This window comes from Micromesistius poutassou, assembly GCF_964030765.1.
Source record: "Micromesistius poutassou genome assembly, chromosome: 1".
NCBI classification, from domain to species: domain Eukaryota; kingdom Metazoa; phylum Chordata; class Actinopteri; order Gadiformes; family Gadidae; genus Micromesistius; species Micromesistius poutassou.
This window is the reverse complement of record NC_140271.1, coordinates 12,269,122-12,290,174: the sequence shown is the minus strand read 5'-3', so window position 1 is coordinate 12,290,174 and position 21,053 is coordinate 12,269,122. Positions and strand designations below refer to the sequence as shown.

The window sequence follows — 21,053 nt, the reverse complement described above, 5'->3', positions numbered from 1 at the left end:
CGCCGCAGAGGTGTGATACAGCCCCATGAGTGGTCGCAGAAAGAGCCAAGAGGCGTGACCGACCCCTAGTTTAGAAAGAGATGAGGCATTCAGGAGAGACGGGGGCGAGACGGTCGGAGAGGAAAAAGCCATCAATGTGAACATCTCCGCCGTGAGTGATTGTGACATCTTCCCCATTTTGTTTTATGGCTCCTTCTCCCGCATCTCTTTCACTTTCACTTTCGGGTTCTCTTGCTCAGCCACCCATCCACCCACACAGGGATTACATCCCAGTGGAGAGCTACACTTTAATCCTCCCCCTTCGCTTCGTTTACAGAGCTCTACCGACGTTATGGTTAGAGTAAGGTCCTGTATCGCTCCCCTCTGCTTCCAGCTGGGACACAGTCTGGTCTGGTCTCACTCCCATGCCTACACCCACAGTGAGGCATCCCTCTATAAAAACAGACCGGGCAAAGACGGAACCAAATTCTTAACCTCACAGCACATAACATGCACACAGGAAGGATGGAGGTACTAGCTACACTGTAGTGATTTAATTGATTGTTTAATCAGAATAAGTGAATTCTTTGTAATACATTTATTTAGATACATGTCATTAACAAGCAAGTATGGTCAGTTATCGGGATCAAGAAAGCCTACTACAGGTAGAATGCGGACATTATGGTTTTGATCCAGTACCTTTTGGCTGGACTTTGACCACCCTAACCCCTCGACTAAACCCCTACCGCACAGAGGCTGTGTTAAAAGGTTGGGTACACAACTTTACGAGGAGACTACTATAACATTCAGCCTGTTCTGAGACATGACTTATCCCACAGTGCCAGAGCAAGGCTGGGAGAAAGTCACTGTGCCATAACTGACTAGGCTGAAGTGCTTCATTCTGCTGATAAAAACGATACACTGTGACCCTGTAAAAACACAGAATACAGTAGGAGACAGACACACTGCGTAGCTCAATGACAGCTGTGAGATATCTCCAAGATGGATGACGTCTGATGGCGTAGACGGGTGAAAACATCAATATTGAGCAAGCAAGAAGATAACCTTGCCTAATAGCCTGGCATGGCCCCAATACAGCAGACATAGTGCAATAGTGGAACAATGCACAGTTCCCTTCAAAGTCTCAGATACCGCATGCTCACTCTCTAAGGAGAACCGATGATGTCAAACTCAAAGGCCTGGCTTTGAAGTTTTTGATAAGTGTTTTTTTTTTTTTTTTCATTCTCTTGAGCCTCTGGCCACAAAATGAATTAATTCAGTTGACAGCAGTAAGACCAAAATCCTTACTTTAACAGATTGTCCTTGTATTGGAAGCAGTCCAATTGAAGGCCGACCGCCGAGAGTTGTCTGCTAAGCACATCCGTTAGAGGCAGGCAGAGTGCAAAACAAAGTACACCTTGTACTCAGCAGCTCTTTGGAAAAGAAACTCCACACTCTGGGAGGTTTCCTGCAAGCGGAGGGTGAACTCCATCAGCTGTGATGCTGAATGGAAACTGAGAGGGGCTGACGTTAAATAGTTTGATGTAATGCTCAATATAAAGTAATGTTGTTTTGGGACACGTGTTCAGAGCTCCATCAGAGATAAGTGAACGGATGGACGGACCATTTAAATATGTAGGCTAGACACAATATATCTCTGAGCAAACCGCCGTCAGGAAGGGCCTTGGAGTTCCGTGCGGACCGCCAGGTTAGCCCAATAAGAGATGTATTTTAATAGAGAACAGTTGGTGAAGTTAGCCATCTCAAGCCGGTATTGATACCATGTCTGTCCTGTCCAAGAGGGCTTTTTCATTATAGTACTATACAAGATCAAGTGGATAGAAAATGTATGTAAACACGGCTGTTTAAGACACACACCGACCAAAAATAATAATAAACATGTTTACTTGAAACACAGCCAAGGCCAAAACCATAAACACTTATTGGACAGAGGGGGATTTAGAAAGCGGTTTCACCACCCCTCGTAAATCTGTCCTGTGCGTGTTTTAATACGAGCGATACGTAGTTATTGTCCCATAATCAGGATCAGGAAGTACACCTCGTCCTCTGAGCATCACCAGCAAAGAAGGAAAACTGGGGTTGGGGGGGGGGTGGTGTCTGGTGCCACAGTTGGGGGCAAAGTGGACGAGATGGAGGGTGGCTGGAAGGGGTCCCTCTATTATTTAGGTTAATCAGAGGGTTCTTTGAGGGCCAGGTAGGTTGACCTGGCCTGGGGAGCAAAATGGCGGAATGAAAGTGGATGATTTATTTAACTACAGGAAAACAACACCCTAGAAAAGAAAAACATGTGCACACAAAGCTACTGTGTAAAAACATCTGTGCAAACAAAACATCACACAAAACATCTGTGCAAAATATGTCAATGTTACAAATAATCTTAATAACCAATATAACCAATAACCAATAACTGGCCTTTCTCAATGCCAAGAATGCACAGAACCGACTTATGTTCTTGGGGAGTACTTGCTACGTACTTGCTACTCCTACTTGGAAGTACGACCTTGCAAGGTCACGAACACGCAGAACGCTGCTGACAGTTTGAGACGATGCGTTCTTGTTGGTATTGCACAATATCCCCAGGGCTTTATTGCCAATAACAATTGAAGCTCAGCTGATTACTCCTCAACTGTACACTAAAAAGGTTATGTCTATTTACAATAAAAAAAATAACGACAGTCCCCTTTCATTCTGCTTCTGTTGTTTAATTTATTAGATGGGTTATACCGTTGTTGGCCTGCTTTTCACAGTCTGCTCCGTTAGCTGCAGTGGTCTGTGATGCGAGGGGTCTTTGAGTGAGGCCGGCTAGCAGGCTAGCTTGCCCCACCAGGTGCTTAAGGAGAAGCTCTGAAAACGTATATTTTCGATTCGTCATCAATTCCTTTAAAACGGTCCATAACCGAAATCTACACAGATAATTCCTCACCTTAAAAGTTTTCAGAAGAGAATTTAGTGATGAAATAGCATTAGATCATTTTTAAAACTTTCGGTTATTGATCAGCTCTGCTGCCTGCCGCTCCTCGCTTGAATGCCGGAATGAATGCTAGGTTACTATAGGTGTCCAACAAATACATTACCATGTTGAAGATCATATAAGACATCACCCCGTTTAAAACAGAAAACTAAAGATTTTCAGTTTGCTGCCAAGTTCACACAAGTTACCAACCGATGCATCCTGGGTAAAATGGGCGTGTCGAGAATACTTTCAATCGTTCTTTGCGAAATGCAAACTTGTGTATTGGGACCGTGGGGCGTACTTAGTCTGCAAAACATGACGTTTCACAAGGACACAAGAACATAAAAGTAGAGAAGAACACAGGTTGAGAGAGGCTGTAGATATCATTCCCGTCAGATGAGGAATTTTATTAGTTGATTTCCTACTCCTTTATACATATTTATTTATTTAAACTTTTCTCAGAGCAGGTCCAAAATGACAACGGCATTAAGTATAGAGCGTTTTAGAAATTAATTATTATTCAGCCCAAAATGTGCCCATCGACAGAACCACTGGAACCACTGGAATCCATGACACATTTGCCGCATGTATAAACATGCACGAAAAATGCATGTTATCGTAAACATAACCTCATTGCCTCATATATTGAGTAGAAAATAAAAGAAGAAAGAAAGAAAGAAAAAAGAGAAAAAAAATCGATAAAGGGGAAGATTTTCCATTTACACAACAGAAGCAAAAAAAAAGAATGATGACCACAATCAATCAATGTCACTGCAAAACACAAACACACACACACACACACACACACACACACACACACACACATCCCTTCTCTGCCATAGATTGAATAGAGGCATAGGAAGGGTGGGAAAGAGAAAAAGGGAGATTGAGAAAGAGCGAGGTACAGAGATAGAGGGATGGAGAACGAGTGGAACAGAGTGATAGCGGGATGGTTGACGAGAGGAAGAGTGGACTAGACTGATTAAGGGGGACAAATAAAGATAAAGGAGGGATATAGAAACACGGGCCGAAACTCACCAAGAAAACCCTGTAGGCGTCGTTCCTGGTGACGGGGCCCCAGCAGAGGTCGGTGTCGTTGTACTTCACAGTGCCGGCACTGCAGGAGTGGTTTCCACTGCGCACACACACACACACACACACACACACACACACACACACACACACACACACACACACACACACACACACACACACACACACACACACACACACACACACACACACACACAATTGTTGAGAGGACTTTATTCCTAGTATTCGTCAATATATACAGAACCAACATGAACCAAAAAAAAACAATAAAATCATAGTTTTTATATTTTGTAAATATCTCAGTGTGGGCATCCACAAATTCACACTGAAATGAGCATCTTTTCCCTGCTACTTCTGTGGGTTGTTGTTTCCTAACTCCTAGGGCCACGTCCATCTTTATGAAATACTTTATTGGCGCCTCGTCCACTTCCAATAAGTGGAAACGGAAGGCCTGACACCAAGCCTCCTCTGGTCCCGCGGTCAAACACCATTATTGCTCTTCCTTCTCCTGGGAGGGGAGGGGGGTAGAGGCGAGGGACTCCCTTTCCTCCAACCCTCAATGTGTCAAGTCTGCGTACTGCGCATATACGTTTTGTATATGTGTATTGTATTTGGTAGAGATCTATGTTTGTGTGTTTCCTATAGACACACGTGTTTGATAGCAATATGTTGTCTACTGGCTAGGATGTTCAACCCTTTAAAGTGATGGGTTCAACACCCTCCATCTGCAGCCTGACCTTAGGCACCCTTAAGCAAGATGCCCTAATCTTAACCCAGATAGGGCGGCATTAGCTCAGGAGGTAGAGCGGGTTGGCTGGTAACCGCAAGGTTGCTGGTTCAATCCCCGGCTCCTCCTCCGGTTGACTCCACCATCGGTGTGTGAATGTGTGCATGAATGGGTGAATAGTCAACACTGTAAAGAGTTTTGGATAAAAGCTCTATATAAATGAGGACCATTTACCCTTGCCCGATCTCAATTGCCTTTATCTGAAATCACTGTAAGTCCCTTTGTACAAAAGATAAGACGAATATATAGTAACACTAAATGGTTAATGGTCTGCATTTATACTGCACATTTCTAACCAGTGGCCACTCAAAGTGCTTTACAATATTGCCTAACATTCACCCATTCATGCACACATTCAGACACCAATGACGGTGTGTCAACGACGCAAGGCAACAGACTGCTCGTCAGGGGATTGAACTGGCAACCCTCCGGTTACCAGCCATCCCGCTCTACCTCTTGAGCCACATGCCGCCCTAACGTAACGTGTGTCTTGCCTTCACACATGTGCATTGAGAATGTATAGTCCTGTCTATAAGAGTATTGGTTCACACAGCAGCCAATCAAAGGGGTAGGTACAGTAAATCACAATAAACAATGATAGAGTACTGGGTCTTACCAGGCGACCTCCATGAGAGAGATGGGCACGGCGGCGGCGTAGATGGCCAGGTCTCCATACAGGTAGACGATGATGCAGATGTAGAACATGTTCACGCCCACTGGCAGAAAGAGAGGAGACCAAGGGTCAGGAGAGCAGGGCCGGTCTCCGGACACAATAGGATGCAGATATGATGCCGATCAACAGTTAAAGGTATGTGGAACAATACGATAGTCCTTCTCATTACTGGCCCCTTTGATCGCTACCGGTTAGATGGTAAATGGGCTGAATTTATATAGCTCTTTTCTAACCAGTGGCCACTCAAAGAGCTTTACAATATTGCCTAACATTCACCCATTCATGAACACATTTACACACTGACGGTGGTGTCAACCACGCAAGGCAACAGCCGGCTCGTCAGGAGGAGTTAGGGTGAGGTGTCTTGCTCAGGGACACCTCGACACTCAGGAGGAACTGGGGATCAAACTAGCAACCTTCTGATTACAAATCATCCACTCTACCTCATGAGCTAAGATGACCCCAGATATGATGCCGATCAACAGTTAAAGGTACGGTAATTGTAGGAATAAGATATTCCTTCTCATCACTGGTCGCTAATGGTAAGAGAATTGCAGCCGGATCAGAGCACTGTGGTTCAAGCTCCTAAGTTTGAAACAATAATGATCAAATCAATGTGAAATATTATCATAAATACAGGGCTTAGGCGTCACTTCCTTGTTTCTTCATCGCACAAACGCCCTGGTTCTAATATAGTAGAAATCATCCCTCAGACTGTTCTATGCCACAGAGTCCGAGAGGGTCTAATTTTCGATGTTAAATTACAACATTTCCATATGTTAGCAATTTAAAGCGATTCATGAATTTAAAAGTCCCTTTTAAGACATCCTTAACATAAAGCGACGATGAGTCTTTCTAACACCACCCTTCTGAAGACTGTGTGTACTTTGGGTTGTAATCCATCACGTCCCACCGGAGCCAGCCAACAAGATCACCCGACGTGACACCCCGAAACCATCAGGTCTGGTTTAGCAGGCGACTGCCAAGCAGCAGATTGTGATGGATAAAGGAGTGTCAGGTCCATATCAGGGAGTGATAAAGCCTCCCGCCAGACCAGTCTTTACAGCCCTGTCACAGCCTGTGCTACTCCCTACACACTGCGTAAACACATGCGCCTATTAGCACTTCCAATTCTTTACAGCGAAGAAGTCTTTGATGATTTGCCCTTTGAGGTAAACACTAACCATGTTTTTTTTTTTTACACACACACACACACACACACACACACACACACACACACACACACACACACACACACACACACACACACACACACACACACACACACACACACACACACACACACACACACACACAGGGGGAGAGAGAGAGAGGGCCAAAGGAAGCCATTCATTAACACCAAGGAAATTAAGAGGAGAACCAATTAGAAAGGGGTTTTCATAACGAGCCGTTATGTCGAGCAAACTGATTGCTCCGCCGTTAACTCGTCCGCAGGAAGCTAATCACACACATATGAGCACAGCTAAAGCCAGCTTGAAAATAACTGGTAGGACATTTGAATGCTTGACGAGGACCCAAGAAGAACGTACGTAGTGCAAAACATACAATAATAAAGAGCTAGACTCATTTGAAACTCATATTTGTGGTTCGTTAGTTTCACATTTCCAGTTGGTTCAGGACTTCCCTCAGGGAATATAACAACGCTCCATGCTGCAGCCTGTAGCCCAGGTCCATTAGCTCCACTGGGGGTGATAAGGGAAGACTGTATGCCTCCCCCCCCCCCCCCAACCCTGATGGTCTCAGAAAGCGATTGCAGGACCAGGATGCCGATGGGGCAGCAGGGCCTGTCAGCAGCGCTAACTAATACCCCTCCATTACCTGCGATCACACCACCCCCTCCCGCCAAACAAATGATGGCTATTCGCCGCAGCGAGGGGGGGTCTGAGGCCAGGTGGCGCTTAGTCCACGGCCCGATCCATCACAGGGCCCGCCCCCAGACTGACCCACCTGACCGTTAGGAGAGCCCCCTCGTGGTTGGGGAGCTGAGAAGAGATGGGCAAAGGGCAAATGATGGTGGGGTGGGGGGTATAATGTGGTGGTTGGCCATTGGTCAAATTGAAAAATGAATCATAACCTGGAGCTAAGGTAAGATGTACTCTAGTAATAGTAGATTTCCCCAAAAAAACACTTGTAGAAGACCTTTTAGTAAAAAAGGCGTAGTGTTGAAGAGGTTCAAATAAGTGGAATCCAAATATTTTCTAAACATATGGTGGCCCAGATGCAGAAGAGAATAGAACTCAAGGATGCGCTCAAAATTGTATGCAGGAATTACATTTAACAGTTGAGACACTATTGGATTAATTATTCATTCTAGAAGACAATTTGAAACAAGCCCTTGTAAAGAGGTCCGGTTCAGCTGAGGTGCTCTTTGTCACAGCCTCAAAGTACTCGGCAGACCCACACGGTAGGTCTTCTGTTCAATAGGGACCAGAACCATTACCTCAATCTCATTTAACAGCAAACAAGAAGGGTACTCTCGGTATAGTCTTTGTACAATGTATAGGATTCCCGCTTTATGTCATCTTTTCGTTAAATTACATTCAACAAAAAAATCAGTGGAATAAACATACAACAAACATAAACAAACAACATAACAAAACACAAATATCCCATTGAGAGCAGCACACCTTGAAAGCCAATCCTCTCAGTTTTAACCAAGAATCAAGAAATCCAATAAGCAATACTCTGTTTACATGACAACTCTGATATTGATCGGAACCACAGGCGAGCTGAATTCCAAGTGTATCCCCCTCATACGCAGAAATTACCAGAAAGAGATTGCAGTATGTTCCCAATTAGCTAATGCCTGAAACTGGCTGTCAGCAACATGGCCTTTCACAAACCCACTACCAAACTATACAGTATGTGACAGTTACCTAGCGTTTCTTCACGCAGAAGAAATGGCATTTAGGGGAGAGTCATTCTGAGGTGGTAAAGATGAATGGAACAGGCAGTGCGCTGATTAGAACAAAGCTTTGAACCGCAGGGGGTGGGACGTGTTGGATGGGACATTTGGGGGTGGGGTGGAGGGTTGCTGCTGGATGCATTAACATTCAGAGCCTGCATCCTCTGGACCGCCAAGGGTAGAACCGTGTGTGTGTGTGTGTGTGTGTGTGTGTGTGTGTGTGTGTGTGTGTGTGTGTGTGTGTGTGTGTGTGTGACCGAGCCAATCCTTCTGTTTGCACAGCCGTCCCGCTTACTGCCAGATTGCATTGCATAGGTCACAGCGAGACACGCAGGTAACTCTTCCACGGAGCAGCAGACTGCGTTCAACGAGGGCAGTAACTCCAGCCTCCACTCAGCGACTGCAGCGACATCCGCCAAAGTCGTCTTTCAATCGACTCTGCCGTGCGCGTCATACGTGTGAAGGTTAGGGTAACGCCTTCCTCAACATGCGTCTGCAGTGTTGCTGACCGGCAGATTGGCCCTCATTGGCCGCGTTCCAAACCTGCATCTCTGCGGCAGTCTCGCCGGAGCCAGCCCGAGAGAGGCACACACATTCTTAAGGGAATCTTCTTATTCTATACTCAGTTTTCAAATCGCTGAAATATATATTGTATATTCAAGGTTTATTGCATTAATGTAACTCTATATAGTAAGCATATACTTGTAAATCAATATTAAAGCTAATAATATCAATGTTTAACTGTAATATCTTAAAGTGCAAGTGAAGCCCATGTTTCAGTTCAAATTCAAACACGATGAGATTTAAAATAAAAGGAAAGTGGGTTACGACAACTTTGTGATAATTTTTTAGTACTGCTGTCCTGTATGAGCATTATAATGAGCGATGCTGTATATGAAATACGAATCACACCGTGCTGTTATACTATAAATGTCTCTCTCAGACGCATTACCCTCTCGCTGACGCAAACATCCAAATGAATCGGTGCACAGAACCAGCTCCACACATCTGCACACCATGGCGTTTTACTACAAGTGTCAGGCAATTACATACATTACTATGTTGTACACCATAAGACATCACCCTGTTAGAAAAATAAAGATAAAATCTCAGTTCATAAAATATGAACATAAAATCTCAGTTCAATACCCCATTTAACGTAAGGGTCTTTGGAAGTCACAGCAGTGACAGTTTGGGGACCTACAAGGCTACAACTGTCATCTGTTCTTTTGTATAATGGATGCTCACTGCGACAGGCGTAAATCAATAACACTTCAAAATGATTCGATTTTGACTTAAAATAACAAGAACTTTACTGCGTAAATGTTAAGCACGGGGGGGCTTATCTTTCGATTTCAAGTCATCACCATCAACACTGAGTAAGCAGAAAATGGAAAAATAAACAACCAATGTTCAGTCAGTGCAACCCAGTGTTTAAAGAACAACAGGCTGCAGGTAAATAGTTCAGTTTTTATTGGAGTCTACATTTTAAAAATACATTCATGAAGCCAAAGTCTCCCCTGGGGAGCGACTCAATGCCTGTTAGTGAAGGAACACATATCTGAGCGATGGACCGACATGTTGAGTGGCTCTGAGGTCTCAACCCAAAGGTTACAACATTAAATCATCGATATCACACACCTGGGATCACTTCTGCAACAGCCTGCTTCTACAAATACCAAATGAGACGACAAACCCACTATACACTTCACAAACACACACTGGATGTTTGTGCTGCTAGGTGCAGGTTCAGACATCTTGCTCAAAGGCACTAAACTGAGGGCCATAGGGGTCAAACCTGAGTGTAAAGGGGGGGGGGGGGGGAGAGAGAGGGCGCAAGAGTGAGCAAGCGAGATAGAGAGAGACCTCTGTTCTCCACCAATCAATACTTCCTACATGGAGTCCATTTGCCAGCAGGAGAGGTCGTCCTCAAAGACTTATCTTAGTACTCCAAGAGAGTAAGTGGCTACTGGTGTTGTTTTAGGAGTGTAGTTGTGTTGTTTGTCTCTATGAGAATGAATGGATCAGGGACGGCTGCAAGTGCACACGGTCACCGCGGAGGACATGACCATTTAAGCAATGAGTAGGGGAGAGAGGCATAGATCAAATGAATTGAAAAACGATTTCTGTGTGTGTGTCTGGGTGTGTTCCAAGGGCTCCATCTAGTGGTCAAAGGGGCCACTAACAGACGCGGATGATACTGAAAAGGCACAGACTATAGCTTTGGCTGTCAGCCCTGCCACAGGAAAATACACATTCACATGCAAGCTACCCTAGAGCCGCACACAGGATTAATGCAGCTCTGTTCTTGGTAACCTAACAAAAGTGTTCCCATGTGGCAGCGGGGAATGGGGGGAGATAGGGCGGCGAGCAGGCCGGCGTGTGCAATCGGCGTGCGTTGTGGGGAGACCCAGTGATGCAGCATGAGTTTTGAGATTAAATAATGCTAGCTAGCACTGCATTCATTAGGTCCACTTTAACTCAAGCTTCACATGCATCACACTGCTGTAAAGTGTGTACGCCGACAACAGCACTGCTTTAAAGTATGTACACCGACCACAGCACTGCTGTAAAGTTTGTACACCGACCACCACTGCACTGCTTTAAAATGTGTACACCCACCACTGTACTGCTGTAAAGTGTGTACACCGACCACCACTGCACTGTTGTAAAGTGTTTACGCCAACCACTGCACTGCTGTAAAGTGTGTACGCCGACCACCACTGCACTGCTGTAAAGTGTGTACGCCGACCACCACAGGCACGTGCACACAGACACTCGAAGAAATCACACACACACACTTACACCCAGCGGAAATAGACACAATTGTATGTACGTGTGCGCACGTACATGCAGTTTCTGAGATGAAATGGCGGCCTTGATGGGGTCTCCAGATCATTACGAAGCGCGGGGGGATTTATTAGTCTGAAATTACATCCCATTAGACGTCTAAGTGTCTCACAGTGTGAATGTGACAAGACTGCCAAAGAGGTGAGAGAACTTGTAATGGACAACATCCCACCCTCTCTATTTAAAACGTCCTTCTTTCCCTGCTGAGTGTAGTGGCTGTTCCATAGCATATAATGACTGTTAGAGAGTTAACAGGTAACTCCGCCCCTCACGGAACATTACCTTTAAGATGACAACACCTGTGGACGGGGTGACCTCTCCCCCAGCAGAACATTACGAGGACGACACCTGGGGACAGGTAAACCCTATACAACATTACCGGTGTCATATAGAACCTTACCTTTGTTGAAGAACATGGAGGCCATTTGTCCCATCTCAACCCTCTCCACGATCTCAAACTGATCCACATGACCGCTCGATCGCTCTGGCAAACAAGAAGGGGAGGAGGAGGGACATGAGAAGAAGAAAGTCGATTCACTGTGTATTCATTTGGCAGACAGATGCCTTCATTGAGAGCGACTCATAGCGGATACAGATGCAGGTCCTTCAGAAGGAGGGAGAGAAGCTTTCTTAAGGATGCCTACAGGTGGATTTCAGACAGTGGGGATGGAAACTAGACTCATAACTGAACCACTTCTCCAGCAGGTCAACATGAACAGCGACCGTAAAGGTGGATTAAAACTCCCTGCAGTGAGAATAAGTGAAACTACGTAGCAAAAGCCCTAACACACACGCCATAACTCCTCGACTGCTAACATCGATCCAGCTAGAGGAATATATGGGTGGATATAAGGAATGTATACATCCCATTGCATTAAGTAACCATTAAGAGGCCTAGATGGGTCGTCGCGGTCAGTATAACATAGAGTCGTTGACAGGGTTAAAGAAAAAAAGAAGATATGTAAATCATTTGAAAGTGATTTGGGTCGGCTTATCTCAGGAGGTAGAGCGGGTTGACTTGTAATCGGAAGGTTGCTAGTTTGATCCCTGGCTCCTCCTAGCTGAGTGTTGAGGTGTCCCTGAGCTAGACCCCTCACCCTAACTGCTCCTGATAAGCTGGCTGTCGCCCTGCGTGGTTGACTCTGCCGTAATATAGATTGTGTCTGAATGTGTATGAACCGTTGCCAAGTCACTTTGGATAAAAGCGTCTGCTAAATGCCCTAAATGTAAAGGGAGACATCCTGGTAGCATTTCCACGACTCAGGGTAATACTCTGGAAGACAACACCCGCTCAACGGATCATGATCCAAACACAGATGCTTCCGGGGAGCCTCACGCCGGGTACTCACGCACGGAGAGGATGGGCCGACTCTCGGGCTCCGTACGCCCCCGCACCACGATGTCATCGTCAGAGTCCTCCGAGGTGGAGTCGGCGGGGTCGTCTTCCTGAGAGAGAGGACGAGCGTTGGCAGAGAGAGGTAGAGAAAGATGTAGAGAGAGAGAGGATGAGTGAGCGAGTAGTAGAAAAATATGAAGAGAGAGAGAGAGAGAGAGAGAGAGAGAGAGAGAGAGAGAGAGAGAGAGAGAGAGAGAGAGAGAGCGAGGATGATCGAGTGGTAGAGAGAGAGAGAATAAGTGAGTGATAGAGAGAGAGAGGTAGAAACAGAGAGGTAGAGAAAGATGTAGAGAGAGAGAGGATGAGTGAGCGAGTAGTAGAAAAATATGAAGAGAGAGAGAGAGAGAGAGAGAGAGAGAGAGAGAGAGAGAGAGAGAGAGAGAGAGAGAGAGAGAGAGAGAGAGAGCGAGGATGATCGAGTGGTAGAGAGAGAGAGAATAAGTGAGTGATAGAGAGAGAGAGGTAGAAACAGAGAGGTAGAGAAAGATGTAGAGAGAGAGGGAGAGAGAGAGGTAGAGTCAAAGAAGGTTGTTATGATCAAATGATAGGACCAGGAAACGACTCATTACATGGGCTGTGTAATGGTGAGGTTCATGTTGGACTGCTAGCCAAAGAAGCTGCTGGGTTTGATTACCAGAGTCCACAGTAACCCTGTGGAACTCCTCCTAGGCCAGCGTCTGCCCAATCAGCCGCCACCTGCTCCTCAACGACACACATCTAGCTATTAGTCATTGTGCAGACTATTTTAGCCAAAGCAACGACAGGGAATTCAGATACATGCCGTTTAGGAGCAGGTAGGGTTTTAGTATCTCAGTCCAACATCCTATATCGATATCAACAAACGTCAAACGTGAAACGTCATCAGTTGTAGCCCAAGTACTGTTCCAATTCAAAGTACGCATCAAGTCAAGTACAGTCGTAAAAGTGTTCTCGATGCGTTCTTAAACTGGCCGTTCCACTGAGGATGCATCGGAGGTGACTTGTGTGGACTTGGGACCGTTAAATATCCCAGGATGCATTTTGAATTCCCATGTTTTAAAATATTAGTATGTTAGTAAGCTATAATAATAGGCTATATATAGGAACATTTTACATATATAACAAAAATGTAGGCCTATTCATTCAAAATATTGACATACTATTTTAAAATGAAAGAGGCTGGGGTTTTGTTTTATATAATTTGTTTATATTGTATAAGTCGCTGATAGAGGAAACCCATCGCAACGGCAACGAAAATCCCGGTCGGATCCATCCGATCGTGTGTGTGTGTGTGTGTGTGTGTGTGTGTGTGTGTGTGTGTGTGTGTGTGTGTGTGTGTGTGTGTGTGTGTGTGTGTGTGTGTGTTCCAATCTGTGTAATTTCTCGCTCTCAATAGCCAATCAATCGCTATCAATAGCCTACTCTCCAACTACATAGGCAGTTAGGCACGCGCATCTGTACCCATATAAAAAAGGTACTACCATATAAAAAGTTGTGTGTATAGCTTATACACACGACAAGCATATCATTTCATTTATATTCATTCAAAATATTAACATACTATTTTAAAATTAAAGAGGCTGGGATTTAGTTTTATATAATTTATTTATATTGTTCAGTAGTATATGCCTACATGAGGCCATAAAGCACAGTTAACAGAGCTGAGTTGGTGCCATCATCGAGTCTGCTGCTGTTCCAATTGCAGGTGCATACTCGCATCCTCGGAAGTCTGTACTTGGAAGTCCGGACTTGCCAAGTACACACTTCCAAGTTCGCGAGTCCGTAGTTCGCGCACTTGGTATTGAGAAATGGCCTATGTCTAGCTAGCCTCATATCAGGATATATCAATGTATTTACATATTGTCAAGCCTTATCTAAAATGGAGAAACAAGTAGGCCCAAGTAAAACAAAACACTATGTTTTAACTTAAAAAGTAGGAAGGAGGTTAATACAAAAAAGCATACATTAGCAATTCAGTTGTGAGTATTAAACTTTATGAAGAGGACAGGGCTTCTATTTTTGGAATATGGCCCTCATTTACTCTGACTCTCTCCATTTTTTTTATTGGTTAAGGAGGCAGGAAGAGGGAGTGAGCTATAAAACCAGACTGACTATTCAGCACTCTTGTCCACTCCAGCCAGTAGCACCAGAGGCCCGAAGCCCTTGGGCCAGAACGCCAGACATGAACCAAAATGACTCCATAAATACAGTCCACACACTAAAACAGGAACGTTCATTCATCTCAATCTATACATTAACTGCAAACATCAGCAGTATTAGATGACTTTGAGGACTATTGTAAGGTCCATTATAAAGGCCTCTTAGTTAACTGTAAATCAAAGCACCACAGTTGAAATAGCACGTAGAACACCCTAGCTGGGATTGAAGATAAAAGCAATCTGATCGAGACTTCATACATCAGCTCAAACCAATTGCAAAACATTACTTGCAGTGTTTAGTTCACATATAACGTGATTACACTAAAAAGGATGCTGAGCTGTATGAAGGAGTCTTTTTCCTGCAAAGAAAATGGCATTTCCACCACTATCATACCTGGCAACACCATGGTCAGAGCTAATAGTATTTATTAAGGGTGTAACGATACACAAAAGTCACAATTCGGTACGTACCTCGGTTTTTAATTCACGGTTCGATATGTTTTTCGGTACAGGAGTTTTTTTTTTTTTGTTCTTTTTTTTGTGTGTGATAATCAATAAAAACATTTTTACTTTTTTTATATTTTTTTTTCCCCCGGTACGTACCGAAATGAAACGTGCATCAAACCGTCAGACACGTACCAAAATTTTTCGGTACAAATACACGTATCGTTACACACACAGCTGAAAAGTCCTGGGTTCGTATCCCCAATATCCTCAGTCTTTCTGTAGGCATCCCTGAGCAAGACTCCCTAACCCACAACAACATGTCAACCATAGAAGTGAAACGCCAGCTGCTCAGGAGCAGTGAGTGTAAGGCGCCTTGCTAAGGGGCAAACACCAACAATTGGGCATGACAGTCAGAGAGTTGAACCTGCAACCCAGGTTCAGGTTAACAGATGGCCAGCTTGACCTCCAAACACTAATGCCAGTATGCTCGAGAGCTAAGAAACATGTACAGGGGGACCTGTAGCTGACAAAACAAACACTATGACCTTATTTAATATACACAGCTTTGACACAACATAGCATTGTAAGCACTGCAAAGACACAATAATTTCTCACCCTATCACCTCACCTTTTTTTTCTACTACCGATGTATTACATGTATTTTTGCCCTCTCATTTTACGTAGACATTGTGTAGATAGATTTTAATTGCAAATTGTTTTCCTCTTTGTATTCTACCCATCCTGTACTTGCTGCTGTGGCATCAACATTTCCCGTCTGGAATCAATAAAGTATTCACTTATCTTAGCAAGAGCAACCAAGAGCTGCACATTAGTGCCAGTTTACCAGATATAGCTTCCTTAGCTAGACGAGCACAAGGCCGGGCCAAGGCTACACGGACCTACATCTGAACACTCACCTCCTCCTGTTCCCTCCTCTTCCAGCGAAGCTGAGCATTAGCAGCGGCCATCGCCTCGATCACAAAGGTGGTCGTCATGTAGCTGTGGGCAAGAGAGAGAGTTAGAAAAAGAGAAGTAACGGCGGCACTACTACTGCATCTGCATGTATGTCAGGCAGCGATGTATGTATTTTGTGCCATGCAAATAATATTTTCATCCTAGGGTTGGGCAATTATTTAATATTATCGCTTCTCATTTTTTTGAGTTATATTGTATCGTCATGGAATTAAGTTATAGACTTATCGTGATGAAAAAAATACAAATATGAGGTTTGAATCGTCAGTGAGGAAGGGAAACTGGTTTTAGTCAGATATCATACATTGTGTACATTATGACATACATGTCATAATCCTCAAACAGACTGCTTAGAATGGTATTTTAAATTCATAAACATATCGTTATATTTATCGACATTGTGTAAAATGACCCATAATTATTGTGATAGTAAAATTTTGCTTCTCACCTAGCCCCGTTTCAACCCATGTGTTTAAAGATAAAAACATCGCTGTTGAATAAGTCCTAACTTCATGACAGAACCCTTAATGCAAAGTGTTTGTAACGGCATTAAAAGAGCGGACCTCATGAACCCCAGGAAAGAGATGAGTGACAGGCTGACGACCCAACCGGCGGTGGCGAAGGCCCGGGGCATGGTGAGCGCTCCCGTCCCCACGATCAGGTTGAACATGTACACCAGCCCCACCTGTCAATCAACAGCACCAACAGACAAGTGTTAGATACAGTGTAATAGCAGTTTATGACGAGAGTGGGAAGGCACTGGTTTGGAACCCCCATTATACACAGCCTAATCTTGAGCAAGACACCTCAACCCTACCTGAGTCTTAATGCCCTGTATCTGAATTCACTGTCTGTCACTATTATACGTTTTTAGAAATTAAACTACACAAGAACTACATGAGTGTGTAACGCAAGATAATCGGTTTAGCCAGAGCTTCAAACTTGAGTTCTGGTGTACAATGTATGGGGAAAAATGAATATTTTTGGAATTACATTACTGCAGATGGTGCTGATATAATAGGATACATTCAAGAGGTCAACATTGAATAAACCAAGACTTTATTGACCTAACCCTAACCCTTTCAACTGTGTTAAGTAATGGTTAAATGTTTTGGTCAAATGTAATGTCCACACTAAACAGACCAATTTAATGATATACACAATGATCAACTCTGTCCAATTTCAGATTGTTTTTTAGGATTCAGCTTCCTAAAACCACCCATGAGCAAATAAACAAATAAGTGTCTGTTACTTTGAACTCAGCAAGGTCAGGGGACTTGTGAAAGAAAATGTACAACTCATCAAAAACACAAAACAGCCAGAGCGTAACTTTATGAGTAAGCGTTTACACTTCCCCTGCAAATAGTGAAGATAAGTAAAACCCATTCCTCTTTGTGGTTAACATTCGGCTCACGAGTTAAACTGTCATTGCCCTTTCACACATGCACTTAGAGATAGTATTTAGTACTCAATATGTATACACAAACCCGTTAGGTTCAAACAGTACCTCTATACATAATAAATAACTACAATTGAAGTTGAAAACACAATACTAATGTACTTTGCCACCAGTTATCACAAGAGGTCATCTCCATAACATACAAGGATGCCAGGCATATTTGCTTTGCATTTCTGGTCGTACTGGTCAGGTACTACCAGTTTAAATGATAAATATTATATCTTAAATAGGCAAAATATATACTTAATATACTTACAAATGGGGAGTAGGGCTCTCCAGACTCTGTGATGCCACCTGCCATGGTTCACCTCGTACCAGATCACTGCCTGTCAGGGACAATACTTTACTATGCATCTACACATTGACTTGCACATTAACACATGCACACATGTTCCCCGATATCGCCTTCGAGGTGAACACTAAGACTTTGCTGTTGTCATGTTAAATACACGATGCGTCATAATGTCAACATCAATATCAGCCAATAGATGCCACGTATGAGTCTGACCCCCAGCACCAGCCTCTGTTGAGCCATGGCACAGAGTCCATGTCACTCAATAGACATGCAGTTGTCGCCCAACATTTGGAAACAATAAATAAAAAAAATCCTCACCTCACTTTAAACTACTTCCAGTTGGGCTAGGGTTAGGGTGCTAGCTGCGATGCTAACAGGAAGCAGGATGCTGGTTTCTCTAGGAGGAAGCTAACCTAGCGAGCTAGCCTACTCAACACAGCCCGGGACGACATCGTTACAGCGTCGTTTGGGGATGATGTGTTGAAAAGAAAGCCATACGTCAGTAGTTTAGAGTCCCACTGGTACACAGTAACTGTAATAACATCCAGTAAAGTTAGCTGTCAACTGCAAAGGTGTTCAAAAGTCACGGGGTCCGTCAGGTGTTTACTCGTTTATTTTCCTGGCAGCGGCCGTTACGAATACCCCGCTCTTCAAATTGGGTTTTCTTATCCGTGGGAAAGTAAGGATTCCTCTTCAGGCACTTGTTGTTTATACATTTGTTCTGTGATGGCGAGTTACTTTATCAGAACAGTTTTAAATGACGATCAACGTGAAGCTCCGCCCGCACAAGTTACATCTGGAGAATAAAGCGACTCCCGCCTTCTCAGCGTTGACCACTAGAGCAGCAATGTTTACATTACAAATAAATATAACAAATATTTTAGAATATTATTATGCATTTGTCCGTTATGTAAAATAAATACGTAGCTTGGATGTTAAATAACATATTTATGTTCATTTATTTTTTGATCAACGCCAATGAGAACGCCCATTTATTTCTGAACTTTCTGGACTTTTATATGTTGTTGCGTTGTATGTCTGGCTGCAATCTGTTATCAGTAGAATGCATTACGCCTATGCGTTGTTAAAACGTACGTACACATATCTCACGTCTGTGTGAATAATACCACAACAAGGTGGGTCAACAGCGTTTGGCCCCAGTGATATTTTCCGCTCTAAAGTCCAGGAGGCGAAGTGAAGAAGATACAATTGTTCAGCGGATCGATTTGGGAAGATACTACTTTTAAAAACCTTGGATCGCCTTGATCCGTAACGATCAAAGCGGGAACCTGTTTGGTTTGGATAACTGAAGTAGAAGACACTTTAAATAATTATAGAGATGAACGGAGACTGCAGAGGGAACACCAGAACATGTATTTTGGTTGTGTGGCAAGTTTGCAATGTGTGCATGTCTGTATTTTTCGCTCTTGCAGCATATGTGCAGGTGAGTGGTTTTGGCTCAATAGAACCTCGTTGTGTCGGACTTTTAACATTAACATTAATATTTAATTTCCCCTTTATATAGATCAATGATCCCGACGCAGGGCTGTGGATGGTAAGACTACTGTTTGCCTGTGGAAATCTGCACATCACAGTGCATCAACGTTTTAATTTACAAGATGTCTCTTTTCAGGTCGGATACGCCGTTCCTGCAACTCTTTGTATAACTATCGGGCTGAAACCCCAGGTGACAGGTAAAGATACCACTCACAATAGTCTATTTTTATTGTATTATTGTACAAAGTCCTTCAATCCTCCATGATCAAACGACCCAGTGACAGTGAGGGACTTTGTATTAATGCCAAAAGCGCTACCAAGTGGCGAAACAACTATCACTGCACAATACATTTCTAATGACAGTATTCTCAATCATTTTCAGAATGGTTGGCTTGGAGGAGGATTTCTGATCTCCACGTGATGGTTTCAACCGCTGTGCTGGGCATGTTGGGCTGGACCTTATATAGAGAACGCATCACTAATGTTTTCCAGCAAGAGGAGGGGAGGTGCGTTATGTTAGACTGATTTATATTGACCCCTGAGTTTAAACTGGGGACCTCTGGTATCAGTGGCAGAACTGTCTTCAATATATCTAGTAGTATATGTAATAGTATAGCAGATGTAGGAGGACTACACCATAAAGAATATGAATTCAGCCCATAATAGTGGCAAGATCTCCTGTTACTTAGACCAAACCAACACATGAAGCATATATCAGGATATAACTATACATTTTTAAACTATATTATTCAGACTCATCTTCTGTGTTAGGGATGTTCTCCTAAATAATTCAACACTCTAACATCATATTTGTATTGATCATTGTAATCGTCATACAAGTAGCCTTATGACCTGAGCCTGGTCTTAGTAGGTACACATGAGGCTGATTTGTTTAAAAGCAAGGCCTGCTGTTGTTATAACAACTACATTCCCCTTTTTTCCCTCTAGAGAATTTTCTGGACTTATGTTGACAGTAATCTGGCTTCTGTTGTGTCGCCACTCTGGAAGGTTGGGAAGATATTTCATGATTATTTTAAAACAGTTTTTTTTTTTAAATAATCCACTATTTGCATGTGTTTTTTTTTCTCTTAACTGAATGTTATCTTAATGATTGTGTGTTTTCTATCAGGGGCCCGGTTGGAATTCTGCGAGTGTCGACTGCCACGGCCATCACAGTCTTCCCCTTTGTGGCGTGGATGTACTACTACCACAACAAGGAGCTCACAGCCAACTGGCCTACGCACTGTCAGACGGCCATCTAGAGCCCACCTCCTTGCCTGCTTTTATATAATATACGACTATGTCAAGGCGTCCAAGTACTTTCAAAATAACGTTGGGACACTAAACTAATCTTCTCTAATCCCTCTCTGATGTTTCTATGAATTACAATGAGTCAGAATCTGAAAATATTATTGTTGCATCCTCATAGATATTAGTTAATCTATATATGAACAGTATCAATGAGTGTGCCATATTGGACAATCAAATATGAATACAGTTTAAGTGTACAGTCTACTTCATGGTGTCGGTATCTTTTGAGAACATTTTCCAAAACCGCCATACATAATCCGCCGCTAGATGTCACCAGTGAGTAATAATATCCAACG

General features: G+C 43.5%; 2 protein-coding genes across 3 annotated transcripts in view; one reads left to right on the top strand and one right to left on the bottom strand.

Moving 5' to 3' along the window:
* slc38a12 (solute carrier family 38 member 12) overlaps positions 1-18,906 on the bottom strand; it is a 51,482-nt gene extending 32,576 nt beyond the window's left edge. The window contains exons 1-8 of one of the 2 annotated variants that reach the window (XM_084475376.1): positions 18,268-18,906; positions 17,911-17,980; positions 16,759-16,880; positions 16,141-16,222; positions 12,592-12,688; positions 11,643-11,726; positions 5,410-5,509; positions 3,992-4,088 (exon numbers count right to left, since the gene is read on the bottom strand). In XM_084475376.1, the coding sequence (XP_084331502.1) occupies positions 3,992-4,088; positions 5,410-5,509; positions 11,643-11,726; positions 12,592-12,688; positions 16,141-16,222; positions 16,759-16,880; positions 17,911-17,955 (627 nt within the window). In that variant the 5' untranslated portion in view covers positions 17,956-17,980; positions 18,268-18,906. Of the gene's footprint in view, positions 1-3,991; positions 4,089-5,409; positions 5,510-11,642; positions 11,727-12,591; positions 12,689-16,140; positions 16,223-16,758; positions 16,881-17,910; positions 18,054-18,267 lie in introns of those variants that run through there. The other variant, XM_084475375.1, reaches the window with a different exon arrangement.
* On the top strand, positions 18,903-21,008 carry tmem220 (transmembrane protein 220). Its single transcript, XM_084475660.1, has 6 exons — positions 18,903-19,393; positions 19,475-19,504; positions 19,583-19,643; positions 19,829-19,952; positions 20,395-20,454; positions 20,576-21,008. Exons 1-6 carry the CDS (start codon positions 19,289-19,291, stop codon positions 20,706-20,708), a joined length of 513 nt encoding a protein of 170 aa, XP_084331786.1. The 5' UTR covers positions 18,903-19,288; the 3' UTR covers positions 20,709-21,008.
* Positions 21,009-21,053: the final 45 nt, after the last annotated feature.